This window comes from Callorhinus ursinus, unplaced genomic scaffold (assembly GCF_003265705.2).
Source record: "Callorhinus ursinus isolate GAN/ISIS: 27379988/994484 unplaced genomic scaffold, GSC_fseal_2.0 scaffold5, whole genome shotgun sequence".
Lineage (NCBI taxonomy): Eukaryota > Metazoa > Chordata > Mammalia > Carnivora > Otariidae > Callorhinus > Callorhinus ursinus.
In genome coordinates, this window is record NW_027397067.1 from 13470632 (window position 1) to 13488921 (window position 18290).

An 18290-nucleotide genomic window follows, 5' to 3' on the forward strand; every position below is an offset into this window, starting at 1 on the left:
AAAGAAACAATTATTGTGTAAAGTTGGCTGTGAAGGTAGAGGAGATATTTGTATCTGGAGAAGCATATGAGTGTTTCTACTATAGCTTTTGTTTTGTTTTTATTTTCTTCATCATTGCCTTCCTCTTCTCTTCATCCTCTTCTTCCTCTTGTATTGAAAATGGGGAGGGGAGGATATTTCAAGGCTAATAGCACAGAGCCAGTCAAGAGGGAGAACTTGAAGACATATGAACATAATTAGTAACACCAAGCAGGTGAGACGGCTTAGGACCCAGAACCTGACTGGAGGAGGTTTCTGTCTCTCGCTGTTGAAGAGGATCCCTCCACAGTAACCAGACAACTGAATGTGGAGGCCTGAAGCTAAGGGAGTTCAGCTCGCATGGGTCTGTTGGCTACTATTTTCCCCAGGAAGTAGGCAAGTCCTACCAAAGAGATCGAGGTGGTGGGCAGGAGGTGGTTTGGGTAAGGTGACACAGAACTGCATGAACTAAAGTGTGTGGAAAATTGGGGAGGACTTGAACTTGCTTTGAGGGAAACATAGAAGGTGTAAGGCAGTTTTAAGATGGGGCGGGGAGGCGGGAGTGGTGATAATGGGGATGCAGTGACCTCTGACCTCCATACTGCCAGTAGTGTGAGCTGCATTTCTCATCAGCGACAAGGCTGACATGGAGGAGCCACATTGTTGGGCCCATCCAAGGCTGGGATTTGCTGGATTTTATTAGGTAGTTCAGTGCATGGCCAAGAGAAAGATTAAGGGCTTGACCATGTAATCTCGATTTGTAAGAAGGGCAATGAAGCTGGGAGGAGCCTCGTGCATTAGGTGGGATGGGTGTAGGCCTGGGAGGGCTTCAAGGAGGCAAAGGCATCCAGTCATTGACCCAAATGCTCAGGAGCCCATTGTCCTGAGCCCTTGTCCTGTCATTTGACATAGAAGAAAGAGGATAAATGGCGGAATGATACCTTGGAGGTTGCCAGAGGGACCGGGAACAAGACCACAGGTGGGGGTTTAGCTTTGCAAAGGGGATACTCAGTGGGGCATGTAGCATGTTTGCAGTTTTGTTTCCCAGGCCTCACTCAGAAGCATGAATGAAGAATGAATGAACAAGGGGGTAATATTAATTCGAAATATTTTCACAATATTCACTTACCTCAGGTGTTTATACCTCTGGTTAGTCTTTGGTGTTTGACCAAAGTCATAGTTCAGGCTATAGATCTGGATGCATTATTGTAAAATCCGACTTTTGTGTTATTTTGAAAATCAGCCAGTACCTTTCATTTGAACCAAAGGAAAGCAATAATCCAAGTTCAATCATAGTAATCTATTACGTAGCTCAAACTATAGTCATAAAGCATACTCCAAGTTGAATAACGAGTTGCAGTGTTGAAAATGGAGGAATTGAGATGGTATCTGTGGATTGGTCCTAGAAAGAGAACACTGCATTCTTGCCCCTTGTAGAGCATAAAATGAGGAGGGATAGCTGGTCCCCACTATAGACACACAACGTCGCTGGAGGTACATCCTTACTAAGCAGCGTGTCCCCTTTCCCCAGGCCCTCCTCATCACACCACTTGATTCATTTGCTTCCCAACACTTCTCTGTTTCCAGAACTTCCCATTTGCTTATGCTTCATTGTCTGTGTCAGCCCCCACCACCTCTGCAATCACGGGTCATCTGAGTGGCCCAGCGCCTAGACTGATGCCCAGCTTGGGGAGGCCTCATTCTGACTTGACCCCTGAGTCTTGGCACGCCCTCTGGAATGTATGAACAGCTGCAGACGTGACAGGCAGGTGTTTTTCTGTTAACTTCCCTCTCTTTCATGTGAGTACCTTGAAGCCAGAGATTTTTTCCCTCCTCAGTTAACATATAGCATGTGCTCAAACCTTGTGAAAGAATTTATTGTATGACATAGACACCAACAAAATGTGAAATGGCAAAGCAGGGTGGCCTCAGTGCCCTAACCTTGGATGTCTGAAATGTTTTCCTGCCCTCCCCCCAAATAATTTTTCAGGTATGAAGACATATTCCTTAACTGAGAGCTATTCTCTAGGAATAAGTAAGACACTTCATGAACTGATTTAACTCCTGAAGATATCGAGGAAACTAGAGGACAGACTCAGGAATTTGGTTTGAATGAGACACACCTGACGAATCCTTATCGCTCTGCTTGAGGTAGATGAAAGAAAGCAGGTTTCTGCATTGTGGGCTTTGGAGTAATGCTTTGCAAATCTGAACATGTATACAAAGCATCAGGATCTTGTTAAAATGCAGCTTCTGATTCCATAGGTCTGGGGCGAGCCTGTGAATCTGCGTATCTAACCAGCTCCCAAGGGGTGCCCACGCTGCTCCTCTGGGGACCACGCTAAAGGTGCTTAAAGGTGGCAAGGCCCCAGACTGTACTATTTTCCCACCAGCCAGAGTGGAGACACACGTTCCTGGACTTGTCCTGAGCCTTCTTTTTTTTTTTTTTTTTTTTTAATTTTCTTTATTTGTCAGAGAGAGAGAGCTCAAGCAGGGGGAACTGCAGGTAGAAGGAGATGCAGGCTCCCCGCTGAACAGGGAGCCCGATGCGGAACACGATCCCGGGACCCTGGGATCATGACCTGAGCCGAAGGCAGAACGCTTAACTGACTGAGCCACCCAGGCGCCCCTGTCCTGAGTCTTCTTGAAAACAGAGCCTTCTAGGTTTTGAGAATTAAAAAATATACAGATTTTTTAAAAAGAAGATATCTTTAAAATCGATTTAAAAATAGATAAAAATAGATGATGACTCCCATGTTGTGGCTGAAGTACACAGGTTAAATGACTTAGCCCGGATGACAGAGCCGGTAGGTGGCAAAATGTTGTAAATTTAGTTCTCTTCTTTCTGAGTCAAATGCTCTATCTCCTTTCACAACTGTTCTCCCGCTATCTGTGTGTCATTCCTTCATTCATTCCACAAGGGTTTATAAAGCACCTTTCTTGGGGTGGGGGGACACGTGCCTTCTCTAGCTACTGCAGCTGTCTTGGCTATCTGTCCCCATTCCTGCCAATCCTCCAGATGAAAAGCAACTTCGTCCATCACACTTGTCATGTCCTATGCTGTCCTCCATCCCCATTGTGAGAGGGGAAGATGCAGACATTCAGGAAGAAAATTGATATTCAGGCTCCTAGACTAATATCGAAAACGACCCATTACCATACTGTCATTTGACTCAAAAAATAGCCTTACGAAAGGTAGTTTTTATCGAGAACTCTAGCCATCCTCTTCAAACTCAGATAGCATGAGTCATCCTCATTGTCTTAGTTCTTGACAGCTTTTGGTATTTCTCGACCTGCTTCAGAACATCCTATGCTAGTTCTACCAACGGAGCTCCTCTGAGGGTGGGCCCCACCAATTTCAGAGGGAGGAGAACAATTAGGAACAATTAGGGATGCTCTGAAACTGACTGGCAGCTCTTTGTGCGGGTCTAATTCTAATGAAAGATGACTCCATTTGAAGCAGGTGGTGCAAGCACCTGCAGCCATTTGCAGGGATGCTATTTTAAGTTACGATTGGAAGTCGGAAAAAACCGCTCTGGAAATATCTGCATGTGAAGAACGTATGATTTTAATGCTCCTGCGACCATCTCAGAACACCTGAATCCCCATCAAAGTACCTATAGCTGGTGCATTCCATTCCTCAAACCTTGGGAACCCACCCCCCCCACCCCCCGCCACACACACACAGAATTTGAAATGATTGCAGGGAGAGCTGCCTGGTTCAGGTAGAGATTGGGTCCTAAGACAACTATAGACCTCAACCTGACACTTGGGGTTCCCAGGAAGGATTTGGGCATAACAACACTAGTGACGACCTTGAATATTCTCACACTTCCGGTGTCCTAGGGTGACTCTGCTTAATAGGAATTCTTCGGTAAATTGCTCAGTAAGGCTACAATTCTTTTATAATGTAAATAATCTGCTCCATCTCTATGTTCTAAGTTGGCAGTCTTTGCTTTTCTTCAGTGGGCAGACACGGGCTGTCTCTGTCATCAGACAAGCAGGGTGTTAGTTGTTCATGCTCAGAAGATCATACTCAGGAAAGTGTCAGTAAAATGATAAACCCTACTGATTTAAATAATTTCTCCTTGAAAGAGTTCCAAGCACTTTATTATATCTTTTATCTCTCATAGCCCTGTGGAGAATATGGTAATGTTCTCTCCTCTTTTTACAGCTGAGAAGCTGGGAGTTACTATAACAGGAATGCATAGCTTCGTAAAGAGTGATGAACTCCTTTGTAAATAAATTAAGCAGAATGTCCACTTGCAGCTGCCAGTTTCCACCACGGCCTTCCTGGGCTTCCTGGGCTCCCCAGCCCTGCCGCTCCATGTCCAGGTGCCTGGACTGGCTCGTCCTCTGGCAGCTGAGTTCTGCTCTCGGTCAAACCTCGGCTGCTCCCCTTCTCCACCCTACTCACCTTTCCCTATTGACCCAACTGCACTCCTGTCGAGGTGTTCGCGGCTATTTGCATGAATGCTGTACATTTAGAAGAAAGAATTTTGAAGTATTATTAAATATCCTGCTGGTTATTATAGATAAAGATATAATCACATTAGCTATAATTCTTGCAACAATTTTTTTCCTGAATGAAGTTCTGCTATTTCCTTTCCGGATTTCATTCACTTGCCTAAAATCAAGTTTGTTTTTTTTAAAGATTTTATTTATCTGACGGAGAGAGACACAACGAGAGAGGGAACACAAGCAGGGGGAGTGGGAGAGGGAGAAGCAGGCTTCCCGCCGAGCGGGGACCCGATGCGGGACTTGATCCCACGACCCTGGGATCATGACCTGAGCTGAAGGCAGACGTTTGATGACTGAGCCACCCAGGTTCTCCTAAAATCAAGTTTTTATAAATAATAGATGACTGTGCTAACTTTTGAATTCGTCAATAACAATAGGAGAAATGCTTCTCTGAGAACTTGAATATTACCAGTTCCTGGTTTCTTACTAAGTCTGAGATAATTTTTATACAGTATAGCATAGTGTTAAGCATGGAGATCGTAGACTTCTATTTGGGTTCAGATTCTAGTTCCACAACTAACTAGGAAAATCTTGGGCAAATTAATTAACTTCTCCAAGGCACAGTGTCTTGATCTGCAAAATGGAATTAATAATACCCACCTCAGAGGATTATCACGAGGTTTAAACAAAATACAGGCTAAGTACTACTTAGTGCAAAACCTGGCAAGCAGTAAGTGTTCAATAAATGGTTGTGGTTGTTGATGATGATGATGATGATGGTGCTGGTGACCCTAATTATAACCAGCTGTGGAGATGGGAAACTCTCCTGGACGTGATCATTCTAAAAATATCCAAATAAAGTATGTGTTGAAATCTCTTTCAAAACATTCTCAGAGTTCAGATGTGGCAAACAAGATTCACTGAGTACCGAGGGCGATTTTTGTGCATCCTGGAGCACCCTTTGTGGCTACAGGTCCCACGGCTGCTACCCTCTGCAGCAGGAATCTATCCCTGCACAGATCACGTGTAGAAATAAGATATCTTATTTAATTTATTTATTTTAAAGATTTTTTTTTATTTATTTGAGACAGAGAGAGTGAGATCCCCAGCAGGGGGGAGGGGTGGAGGGAGGAGCAGATTCCCCACTGAGCAGGGAGCCTGATGCGGCACTCGATCTCAGGACCCTGGGATCATGACCTGAACCAAAGACAGACGCTTAACCAACTGAGCCACCCAGGCGCTGGCAACAAAATATTTTAAATAAACTAAAACACTTGAACAATGACACAGGAAAATAGCTATTAAGTAGCACCTGGCCACTTTGAATTCAACATTTAGAAACTTACAGACGCAAATAATATTTCCAAAAGGTAAATCGTTTTGACTCTTGATATCTAAATCTGTTGGGCACATGCTAACTTCAGGAAAGGCATTCCATGTCTGGCTAACTCTTGTCATTTTTAGTATTTTTATGTTTTTCCAGAAGGAGGTGAAAACAAAGGTTGAGAGGTACTTAGACGATTTGAGCCAATTAGCTTAACCTCTAAAGACTTAATGATTTTTAAGAACAAATGGTGGAGTCCAGTCTGGTGGAGTTCATGGAATCTTGGGGCTAAATATATTACCTCATCCAAGATTGTCATTTTATAGGTGAAGAATGTGGGGCCAGAGAAGCTGAGTGAGGTACTCCATAGAGCCCACCCCGAGTTAATGTTAAGTTAGTGACGTGATAACTAGGAAAGGCACTTAATCCTTAGTCTAGTACTCTTCCATCGGCTCACTTCTCCTGGGTCCCTTATAAAGAATAGCAAAAAACATCTACGGTCATAATATAAAGTCAATATTAATTTTGCTACATGTGCAGAAAGAACCTATTTCTTTTTCTTTAGGTAGTTTAAATTCCTTTCTAAAGCTTTTTTCATTTTATTTGTTTATTTAGAGATATAATAAAGGTATATGTGAACCTTCACCTAAATGATAGCAAATTAATGGAGTCTAAGCTAATGAAGTTTCTTTCTAGTTCAAGCAACAACAGTGATAGTCAGAAAATAGCTCTCATGTCACATGGGACTTTGTGTGTGTCATTGGGAAGGTCAAATGAGTTAATACATGGAATGAGCTTAGAACAGTGGATTTGGCAATGACAGATAATACTGTTGCCAAGGCCCTTTAAGATGGTTATGCATTTCTAAACGAGGATTAGTATATTACTCTGGGCTTGGCCACAAGCACAATGGAGGAAATGAGGCTCTAGACCAAGCCTGCCCAATAGAAATATAATGTGAGCCACACATGTAAAGCTGTTTAAGTTGTCTTACAGCCACATTATAAAAATAAATAGGTGAAATTAATTTCAATAATGTTTTATTTAACCCATATATACAAAAATTACGATTTCAATATGTAATTTTAAAATGTATTAATGAGATACTTTACAATGTTTTTTTGAATACTATCTTCAAAATCCAGTTTATACGTTACCTTTATAGCCCATCTCAATTCAGACAGGCCCAATCTCAAGTCCTCCACAGCCACGTGTGGTTAGGGCTCTGTGTGGGACAGTGTTGCTCTAGTCCTATTTGTGAGCCTAATTTCACAAAGGCAACTGCCTCCATCCTTTCTGAAGGTTCATGTGGTTTTTCTTGGCTCTTTCTTCCTTGTTATAAGATTAGCCGGCAGTGCCCAAGCCCATCACAGTTAAATAGAAATACATTACACATTTAAATTTGAGTTATGGTACATATATGCAAGAGCTAAGCTGAATATTTAGCTCTCTCTAAAAATAGTTCACTTCAAGAGTAATAGAATATTTTTCATGGATCGGTTTCTTTATATTTCCAGTTCAGTAAATGTGGCAAATTGTATTGTCATCGTCGAGGAAGGTTTATTTATTTCTTCACTTTGATAAGGTAAAGCTTTGCTGCTTTCTGTGAGAAATATTTAGGCTTATCTTTTAAAAACATGATTTATGATTCATGATTATGATTCAATTAAACATTAATTGTTCCCAGTGAGCATGATCATGTTGCTGCAAGAATGATTTTGATTATGGGAAGTTTGTTAGCTGAACAGAACATATGTCTTGCAAATATTCCTTAAATTCCTTATCAAGGCCATTATTGAAGGCATTATAGTAGAAAGAAGTTTTGTATTGCTTTACATAGTTGAAAATAACCATAAGTATGCTGCACCAAAAACTACATAAATAATTGCTAATCAGATGGAAGTTTCTGTGTTACTTCTAAAAATATAGGGTAAGGTCATAAGGTTAATATTCATGGGGAATAGTCTCATCACTGGTTTTGAATTCTTAAAATGTTAGTCATTATCAATTTTGAAATGCTAGTTCTTCATTTAGTGTTAGGTTACATGATGCATGAGTACACACATTTCTCTCTTGTAAATTTTACAGTGAAGCTATGGGAACTTTGAGTTGAATTCATGCTTTGTGGCTCAATTTATAAAAAAGCCCAATATTCCCAGACCTTAATTTTCTTATCTGCAAAAGGGGCAAACTAATAAAAGCTAAAAATGAATGAACACATTTAGCTGAACACTTTGCAAGTCTCAACCCATCTAATCCTCTTTACTCCCACCGCGCACGATATCATATCTCCATTTTACACATGAGGAGGTGGAATCTGCCCAAGACACAAAGCCAGGGCTGGAGCCATCATTCAAGCCCAGGCTGGAGCTCCCCGGGGGAATTTCCTTGATACTTGAAATTACAAGTTGAGAAAAAGAGGCTTAATAGAATTACTTAGAAGAATTCTTTAAAGATACATTTAAAAAAATTATTTCTGTTTAGAAGTCATTATATAGGCTCACTAGGATATTAGACAATTCTGTGCTATTCCACAAAACCAAGCCCATCCTTGACTTTAAGAAGTAAAACCAGGACTGTGGAGTCCTTCCCAGTGAAGTGATGAGGTTGGTCTCTGGAAAACAAGCGGTTAGGACCTGAGTTAAATGAGGGTTTGACTTAATTGTCTCTGAGGCTCCTTACATCTCTGGTCTCCTATGACTCTTGATGCATGCCTAGGGTTGAAGGGCAGAGTTGCTGTGCACTTATTCGGGGTCCGCATAGCCGAAGCCAGGCAATGGCAGTTCATTAGTGAGAAGACTATGTGGTGATGGCTGTTGAGATAAAGTAGTCAAACAAAATCTTAGAAATAAACCTCTGATCGAGAGCAGAAGTCTCAGTGCAATCATGGGTCGTTGCGGAATGGACTAGCTCATGGTGAATGTTTCCCATCTTCATCTTGTCCTTTCTGGAATTTAATTGCCTTCAGAATCAGTAAAATGCAACCATGGCTAGAGACCTTTGATGATGTGGAGTGGGGAAAGTTCCAAACATTGGAGAAGTGAAGGAGAAGGTAGAGGGCAGAAAGGGGGAGGGAATGGGAGGGAGAGAATGAATACAATGGCAGGAAAAAAACCTCAGCTATCAAGGCTAGAATGCAGGCTTTGTTAGGGTAGTCGGCTACGCCACTGAGATAACCAGGGCTGCAATAGCCCAGATCCACCCCCCCGCCCCCGGCTGCCCTTGGGGTCAAACTGGCTTTCAGTGTAGCAAAGAGGACCCCAGAGAAAAGTCTAAAATGTTTATTTCAGTGGAAGGGTTAAGCTTCTTGGGGGGAGGCAAAGTCACTGAACGAAGAGATTACGTCCAAGAGTGACCTGGACAAGGAAGTCACAAGGCGACTGGCTTCTCCGTGGTTAATGTGCTCAATGCACCATTTCTGAGCCCTCCATTTACAAGTGGTGGCGACATTTTTATCGGTGAGCCTGTGATCAGTCTTCTCATAGAGTGCTTTGACTCTGCTAAATGTCCGGAGGGTGATATTTAAGAAGGAAAGCCACATTTGCTGTTTTCCAAATTTCAACTCTTTCACAATGCAGTGTGTTCCTTATATCAAATGTCCGTTGTGTGACCAGGTAAATGGAATTATGTCATGCTGAAAGTAAAAAAGGCCGGTCATCTCTTCAATCAGGGGAGATACAGATAAGAAAGAAAATGTTTCATTTGGTTCCTCATGCTCAGCTCCTCCGTATTGTTCAATTGTTACCTGCCGCTCACCCAAGACACACAGTGTATCCACTGAGATAAGACAGCCTGCATTCTGTGTGCCTGCCGTCAGTACAGGTATTGAAAGAAATCACATCGATCTAAATTTGACCCTAAGCGGAAGGAAGGAGGGTCACCTGAACAGGGACTGTGAATAATGTCACCGTGCGAATGATAGCTTTTTCCTTCCTTCCTGTCCTGCTAGAGCTAACACCTCACCTCCAAACACCCTCTCCTCTGGGTGTCTATCACAGTAACCCCCACATCTGTTTGTGCATCTAACACTGGGTTACTGAAGCAATATTTCCACAAGAGAAGTAAGGTTCCTGAACACTTGCTCACAGTCCCTGGCATATATCAGGAGACATTCTCAAATATCTCTTGCTGTAAATGAGTATAAATAAATGATTTTTGTTTGAAAATTCAATTTTTGACAATTTGTGGATTTTTTTTTTCCATAGTGGCTTCCCAAATAGGGGCGGGGAAAGTTTGGAAACAAATCCAATACTCGTTAAAATCACAGACAGTAATTTGGACGGATAACAATTTTCAAGATCCCCCCAAAAAACAGAGATAGGGTGGAGATCTGAGCCAAATTTAAAAGGAAGAAATTGAATACTCAACCACGCACCTTCAAGATGGAAGAGAAATGGTTTACCAGCAGCATATGCAAATATAGCTAAATTTTCCTCAGCTATGTTGTATGAGTGCCAGAAAGGCTAATGCAATTCTAGGCACATTGTCTATGCTTCCACAGAAGCATACAAAGAGGAAAAAAAAAAAAAGGGAGACAATAATTTCACTCTATTTTGAGGTGACACCTTGTGGGCAACCAGTTGATGAAGAGCTGCAGGAGAGCGTCCCAGTGGTAATTTTAGAAATCTTGGCAAATCTAAAAAGAGGAATCTGGTTAGCCTCAGTGGTGGCAGGGAGAGGGTTGAGGGTGTCACAGAACCAACGTGACTTTGCTTCTTGGTGAGTCGCAGGTAGACACTGCACCCAGGTAAGTTGTCACACAAAGGAAATTTGACCTGCAACAAATAAGGAGATCACAGGGAATGACTTCCGAAGTCGTGACTCCCCAAGCAAGGGTGGATAGGTTCCTTTTATTAGGGTTGGGGTGACTATTTAAAAAGCGGATCCTTGTCACCCTGTGTAGAGATGGGCATTGGGTTGCACATGCGCCTTAAAGAAACATGCCTATCCATAATGTGTATGTTATGTAAATGAGGCTTGCGCTCCTCCTTGGGATAATGAGGTAAAGGTGGTTGTTGGTAGTTCTGGAGGTCACTCCATGGTCCTTCTGTGCAGATGCCAGTAGGGGGTTTAGCTCAAGCTGGTCTCGGTGGGCTGGGTGAGCTGGAAGTCTTGTCAGGGCAGTTGCTGTCTCCGGAAGGGTGGTTTCCACTTTCATGTGCCTGAGGTAAGAGGTAAGCTGGAAAGAAGAGCTTACGGAAAAATGGGGGGCAAAAGTCGGTGCGTACAAGCAGGTGGGCAGTGAAAGGTCAGGTCTTGGGGTCTAGCTGGTGACGAGGGCACTAGGTAAACACTTAAAGCCTGGTTATGTGGACCAGGTGGATTACACGGACACTGATGGCTCCAGCAGACAGAACCAGAAACGGTATATAGAAGTTGCAAAAGGACAGGTTTGAGTTCAGGGTAAGGAAGAACTTTCCAGTAGAGTTGCTCCTCTAGGGGCATGGAGGAGTGAGGTTCTCAGGTCGGATATAGATTCAAGAAGAGGCTGCATGGCCCCCTACTGAATAGTTCCTATTGGGTCAGCCTCGACGGGTCACTAAGGTGTCTTGTCACGCTGTGGCTGTGATTCCCTGGCCATGTGGTAACATAGAGCCAACTGGCCTGAAAGAAGAGAAGTGCAGTGTAAGGTCTCCAAAGTGGGACACCTGTCAGTACCCTCCACTCTCCCCGGGGCCTGAGGACGAAGCAGGCAGCTGTCTGAGGTGCCAGAGGGAGCTGGCCTGAACAGCCAGTTGTGTTCCTCTGGTGTTCTTCAGGCTTGTTTTAATGCCTTCTGGGCTTTCTTTTTTTTTTTTTTTTTACGATTTTAATTATTTATTTGAGAGAGCGAGCACAGAGGGAGAGGGAGAGGGAGAAGCAGACTCCCTGCTGAGCCGAGAGCCTGACTCGGGGCTCGATCCCAGGACCCTGAAATCAGAACCTGAGCCGAAGGCAGACACTTAACTGACTGAGCCACCCAGGCACCCTGGGCTTTCAGCTTTTCTGTTCCTGATATAAATCTATTGCTCTACCCCACCCCTGTCTACACACACACACACACACACACACGAAGCACTTCCCTAAAGCAGAAGGAAATGCATAGGAAATATGTAAAACAGCTGAGCTAGACTCCGAGCTGGGGCTTCCTCTGCCCTGTCCCAGTAGTAAATGAATCCATTTCACTCTTTTATTTTTTTTAAGATTTATTTATTTGACAGAGAGCGGGAATGGGAGGGAGGGGCAGAGGGAGAAGGAGGGAGAATCTTAAGTAGACTCCTCGCTGAGCGCAGAGTCCGTCTGCTGCGGGGCTTGATCTCACTACCCTTAGATCACGACCTGAGCCAAAATCGAGAGTCAGCTGCTTAAGCGACTGAGCTAGCCAGGCGCCCCTAACATTTCACTTTCAAAGGTTAGGCTGGGTACCTGAAGTCGGACTGTTTGACTGGATTGATTTTTCTAGTAGAAATCGACTGTTTTGAGACAAGTGTATGCATTTGCTTCTTGGTTTCTTTACATGTTCTACAGTACGTACACATCCTGAATGGAGATAAGAATCTCAGGCAGAAAGTTATTTTTGCAGTGAGGTGGAAGGAACATTAGATATTTCAGCTAAACAACTCTGCGGCCCTATGTAACGCCTGGAAGTGGTGTGATCTATTTGTGTTGCCTTTCCTAGGCTACTTGCTTTTTCCCCTTAGGTTTTTTTCCCCTCCTATAAAATGGAGATCATAATAGCACCACGCCTTAGGGTTGTGAAAATGAAGTAAGTTAATACAGGTAAAGAGCTTCCATCGGTACCAGGTGCATACAAAACAAGTATTAGTGTTATTATATACTGTTTCAGGAGTCCTTTCGACCTCCTCCAGGATTAGTAATTTGCCAGAAGGACTCACACGTCCCAGAAAAGCTGTTATACTCAGTTATGGTTTGTTACAGCAAAAGAATACAGATTAAAATCAGCAAAGGAGAAAGGTGCACTGGGTGGAGCGCAGCTGCCCTGGACCAATCGCACGCTGCAGTTGTCCTGACAGAGCTTAATTCCCTTGGCAGTGTGTGACAACACGCACCGGGTGTGGCCAACCAGGGAAACTCCCCCCACACCTTGGTGTCCAGGATTTCTGTTGGTGAGGAGTCAGTCACACAACATGCAGTCTTCAGCTCCTCCTTCCCCACTTGCCCCCACGAGCAGTCAAACTGACCTAGTGTGACCCCACACCCGGACATACAAAAAAGGCGTTCACAATAAATCATGTTGCTGGCATAAACTATATGGCATGGCCCAAAGTCTCAGGCACACAAAGGCATTTTATCAGGCGGGATACTCCAAGGGTTCAGAAAGAGCCAGTCAAGGGACATTTGGAATGTGGAGGGTTTGGGCAACTCAGACTCCCAAATTAACATTTTACTGCACATTATATATAAATTTTGCTTATTTGAACAATCAAAGTCAACCATTTTCCTAAGGCTTGAAGTACTTTTTTTTAGTATGTGAGTATTTATTGAGTGCTTATCACATGTATATCTCTTATAACCTTCTCTCTATGAGCTGGAAAATAATTTCAGTTTCAATCCACGTTGTAAACCCAAAAAAGAAACTGTGATTATCCAATTGAGAGGACATATCAGAAACTAAAGATCACTACTATCATTGCAATAACAGTGCTAATAGAATGCTCCACAAATTTTAACTAAAATTACATGCCAAATGCTTTATGAATATTATTAGTTTCAGGCCTTATCAACAACCATGGGAGGGAGGTAATAGTTCTCTTTTACAGGTGAGAGGGTGAAGGTCCAGAGAGTTTTAAGAACTCCCTCAAGGTCCCTCAGCCAGTAAAGGGCAGAGTTTGCATTTGCCGATCTGATTCCAAACCTCACGGTCTTAACATCATGCATGATAGTTTCCTGTGACGTTGAGAAACAAAGGCTCTAAAAAGTATTTTGAAACATTAAAAAAAAAATCCAACAAGATTTATCTGATTTGATCTCACGATCCACAGAATGTTTAGACATCGGGGCAGAGTTGTGGCTAGAACATGTGTTGCTTTTACCAACAGAAGAGATCTCGGCAAAGAAGTTTCTAAGATGCCTCTCCCCACAAATATGCAAAAAAGCAAGGAAAAGAGAGATACCAAAAGGAGGAAAATTATATAGCTAATCTGAGTGTTTTGATTAATAAGGGGAACATAAAAATCTGAATGTTCTCCAAGATTCCAAAATTGTTGCCACCATGAATTGTCTGTAATTGTATCTTTCTTCTTCCCCTATTATTAGATCTCAGTCTGTGGTAGAAGCTGGGACCCTGAAACATGAGGAGAAGGGAGAGAACGAGAACACTCAGCCACTCCTGGCTCTGGACTGAACCCCGAGTCACCCCATGCTCTCGCAGATCGCCAGCCTTCAGTGGTATCAGTCACCCAGGAAGCACATGAGCAACTGACCCGCACAGACACGTGCGTTCCGCTTGACACAAGGCCCTCTACTTCTGCCACTTCTAGTAATAACTGTCACCAGCCATTGGTCTGAGCCGCCAAAGTTTGAACAAGGACTTGAGAGATGCTTTTGGTTTTGTTTCTTTCAGCGAGGGGACTGGAGGTGAAGCAAGGCAGTCACGTAAACATGATTCTTCCTCCCCCATATTTATGGTATTAAGTGAATTGAAAAAAAGAAAAACGAAATTTGATGCACACATTGGATGCAATTTGATGCAGTCGTGCCAGGATTTTTCTGAGGTACCGCAGAGACCCTCTCCAGGTTTTGTGGCTTAAGATTAAGTGCATTTCCAAGTAGATACATAAGAATGAAACTGCAGACCCAATTGTCAAGCTCAATGTAGTGCAAAGCCCCAAGACAGTAGTATCTCCAGGAATTTCCACTCTTATTGAATTATTTTCTTTGACCTCATCACCAGCATTGAATTGTTCAGCCCAAGGGCATGTTCTTATAGGTCTGGCTCTTTGCAGAGTTTGCTTATTTTGAGATCCTGCAAGAATTATTTTGACGTCACATCTTTTGTCAGGCTACCAGCTGATTACCATGATCTGACTTTAAAAGGAGACACACACAACTTGAAATACGATTATTTCATCTTCATAATGTGACTTCCTACAGGCAACATGAGATTGCGGAGCGGGGGCAGGGCCTCATCGAAAACACATGTCAGTGATTAATGGCTCCATTCAAATTGCCTCACTTGGGTCACTACAGGCAAGAAAAGTGCTACAAAAGCATTTAACTCCCCCACCCTCCCACAACCAGCTAAAGGTATGGAGAAAGGAGCTGGCTGTTGCTGAGAGGGTAGGTACCAATCATGGAGGAAGACCCTTAACGATGGCTAAATATGCAAGTACTGACCATTAGAGATTAGGAATGCGGGATAAAATGCCAAAGATCATTTTATTTCTTTGTCTATTCTCCTTAGAAATGGAGTCCCCAACTACCCATTCAAAGGAAATTAAATAAACAGATAACACAGGATAAGATATCCTTACTTGTGCCACGTTTCCCGAAACCAGTTGTGTGTTTTAAGGCATCTCTTATCTTCCCAGCCATCCATATGACATGGGCATTTATCAGTAGGACCAGTTGGTGCTCAATGTCAAATAAAAAATATTTTAGTTGATAATGGGCAGAAAAATATGATTTTATGTTTTCAGGATTTGGGAGGGTGAGCTAAAAAATTCAGAGAAAAGAGGTGATTCGACTGGCCATAATCACCCTCAGTAGATATTATTACTAATCTTAACCATTTATTACGTCTCTTTCTCAATGAATCTAGTGTTTTAATTTTTTTTTCTACTGGCAGAGGAGAATAAGAGAAGTAATTTTTGTATTCCACCCTTGAAATAAAATTGAAATAGAATTAAAAATATTTCTCAACCGATTGTATCATGGTATAAATAAAACCCATTCATTTTGTGTAGACATTTCAAATAACAAAATAGTAACATTGAGATAATTCTACCCATGCAGTGACTGAAACACTTTTCTTATATTCCATGACATAGGGAAGAAAGATAAAGAATTAAAGTGAATTAGAAAACCCATTTTATGACTTGGGTTTATAAAATAGTTGTGGGATCCGAGTATTTAAAATGCTATTGGAGTTGATTATTGCCAACACTTTGCAACAGTAATAATTCTGGCTTTTCAATTGGCAATATTTAGAATCCTACTGTAGTGACCTGATTTTAAATACCATATTATAATTATTAAGTTAAGAGCTAGTTTTTACTCTATGCCATGATTTCATTAAATGAATGTAAGATGATGGTTTAACATTGACAACTTATACTTTAAATTTCTTTACGTGTATGCAATATACATTCAAGAACCAAATTCAATAAGTGACATGGATGTTATTACATGAGCATTGGATTGTATTGTCCTTTGTCAGTCATTTCTTCTGTTCAATAAATACGGAAGGACACAACACCTTTTGATTTTTCAAGAGATTGCTTTTTCTTCTGGACTTTGGTAATTAATTTGGAGACTTTCCTCACATGCTTCTTCATCTATATTAGTGGGATTGTTTTTGGCAAAACAGAAGGGAACAGGACAAATATTTTGCAAACCCTTCTAACTGGAAGCTAATGTCAAGCAAAAAGGGTACCTTTCAATGGTAAAGAACTCTTTTTAAAAGAGATAAAGAAAGCATCCTCCTTTGTCCTTAGATGGAAAGGAAGCACAAGTGTTTTTTTCTACCCCTGAATGAAATCTGGTAAACTCTGTGTCATTTTTTCAGTATTTTTGTTCATATTGGCTTAAAATTCAGGGGCATGAATATCCTTACATTCATATAGCTAACATTTCTAGTTTGATTGGAAACATGCAATATTTAATACACTAATGCCCCTCTAAATTAATAATTTGATTGTCTTTGGAATAAGTAGGCAAGACCATTTTTTCAACTGTTATTTCTATGCTGTGGATAATATTAAAGCTAAACTATGGATAACAACTGCTACTTCTAAGCTATATTTAAATGGCAGAAGCTTCTCAAGCCAGGGAAATGGAAGAGTCTTCCAAACTCTTTCCAAGAAGGAGGCAATCCTAAACCCAGGACTAAGACCCTGGCATTCTTGGTCTTCTGCTCTGCCATCCTTCATATTTTTACAAAGCTGTGATGGGGATCCATGTAAGGACCTCCTCGCTCACAGGGATCTACAATAGGCAAAGAGACTCTGGATTCCAGCCCTGTCTCAGATGCCAAAGAGGCCCAGGAGCCAGATGTCTAGCAGCTACCTATCTACCTGACCCTGAGAGAAAATTTTTACTTTGAGAAATGTTACTTTTTTTTTTCACGTTCTAATTCTTGGCATTAAAAAAAATTACAGGTGGCACTTTTATGACTCAAGATAAAATGACTCCATGTCCTGTTTCAGGATGAAAAGCTCCTCTTGGAAAGACAGCATCTCTACCATGTGCATGGTGAGGAGAGACATTAAGACAATGGCTTTCAATGAAGATAAGAAAGCAAACAGTCTCAGTGGGTGGGAAGCAATACGGTTCACAGACATCAGCGTAATTACATCTTTCTCCTTTGGATCAGGAAAATAAAATTGCTTCTTTATGAGTGTCTATAACTAAAAATAATTAAAAGAGGGAAGTCTGAGTTCACGGGGGAAGTCACCATTAAGCAGCTAGAAGTAAAGCATTTACATAGCTTATTATTAAACTCAAGAAAAAAGTAGTGGTACATGATGAAAAACATGGCCTACCTACCCTAGAAAAATACAATTGCAGAAAAATTACTAAAGTGATCCATTCACAGTTTCTACATATATTCTCATTGTACACTGATTCAGGCCTCTTCTAAGTGGGAAAAATATCTTTGGCTGACAAGGCAGAAGCTCTCGTGTCTTCACTGGAAATACAGCATCAGATGGGTGCTGTCGTGAGATGAAGGACAGCAGGGGGCTTTCTACGTGAATTGCAGCAAGGCAAAATATTCCATTTAGTGTCTTCTAACCCTAGGAGGAGCCTTAGAATTTTGGGAGCTGCCCGTTAAGGGAATGAAGGGCCCTCAGACTCGGAACCTCTACCCCTACACCCAAGGAGATAGAACCACCAAGGCAGCCTCTCTCCAGTGTGTCCCAAGCCTGCACAACATGCTAAATCGCCGGAAGGCTCTGTCTCTGCTGGGGTGTCAGCTCTGGGTGCCACACATCCACAATGAAGATCAGCCGGAAAGACGCGGCGTCCTGCCACACCTCATGCTCGAAAGAGTCGTCAAAGATGAGCACCTTGCCTTCTTCCCATGTCCTGGAACAGAAAAACACGGATTCAGATGCCTGAGAACCAATCCCTGGCTACGTACAGAGATGGGCACTTTCACGGTGACCTTTGGGATCTGGCCAGAAGATTGGAACACGAAGCCGAGATGGATTCTTCCCTTGGTGATTAAGAAAGAATTTCGGGATTTTTACCATAAACACAGTTTTCAATGCTCAGCCCTAAGGGTGTGCAATGGGCAGACTGACCTTATCACAGGCCCTGCAATTAC

At 42.2% G+C, this 18290-nt stretch overlaps 2 protein-coding genes across 7 annotated transcripts in view; one reads left to right on the top strand and one right to left on the bottom strand.

Annotated features, from left to right (window-relative positions):
* The window catches only part of CLVS1 (clavesin 1), a 174766-nt gene extending 160578 nt beyond the window's left edge, over nt 1–14188 (top strand). For both annotated transcript variants that reach the window (XM_025870636.2, XM_073892810.1), the window contains one exon: nt 14060–14188. In XM_025870636.2, the coding sequence (XP_025726421.1) occupies nt 14060–14147 (88 nt within the window). In that variant the 3' untranslated portion in view covers nt 14148–14188. The remainder of the gene's footprint in view (nt 1–14059) is intronic.
* ASPH (aspartate beta-hydroxylase) overlaps nt 13725–18290 on the bottom strand; it is a 212813-nt gene continuing 208247 nt past the window's right edge. For all 5 annotated transcript variants that reach the window (XM_073892803.1, XM_073892801.1, XM_025870635.2 and 2 more), the window contains one exon: nt 13725–18049. In XM_073892803.1, the coding sequence (XP_073748904.1) occupies nt 17899–18049 (151 nt within the window). In that variant the 3' untranslated portion in view covers nt 13725–17898. The remainder of the gene's footprint in view (nt 18050–18290) is intronic.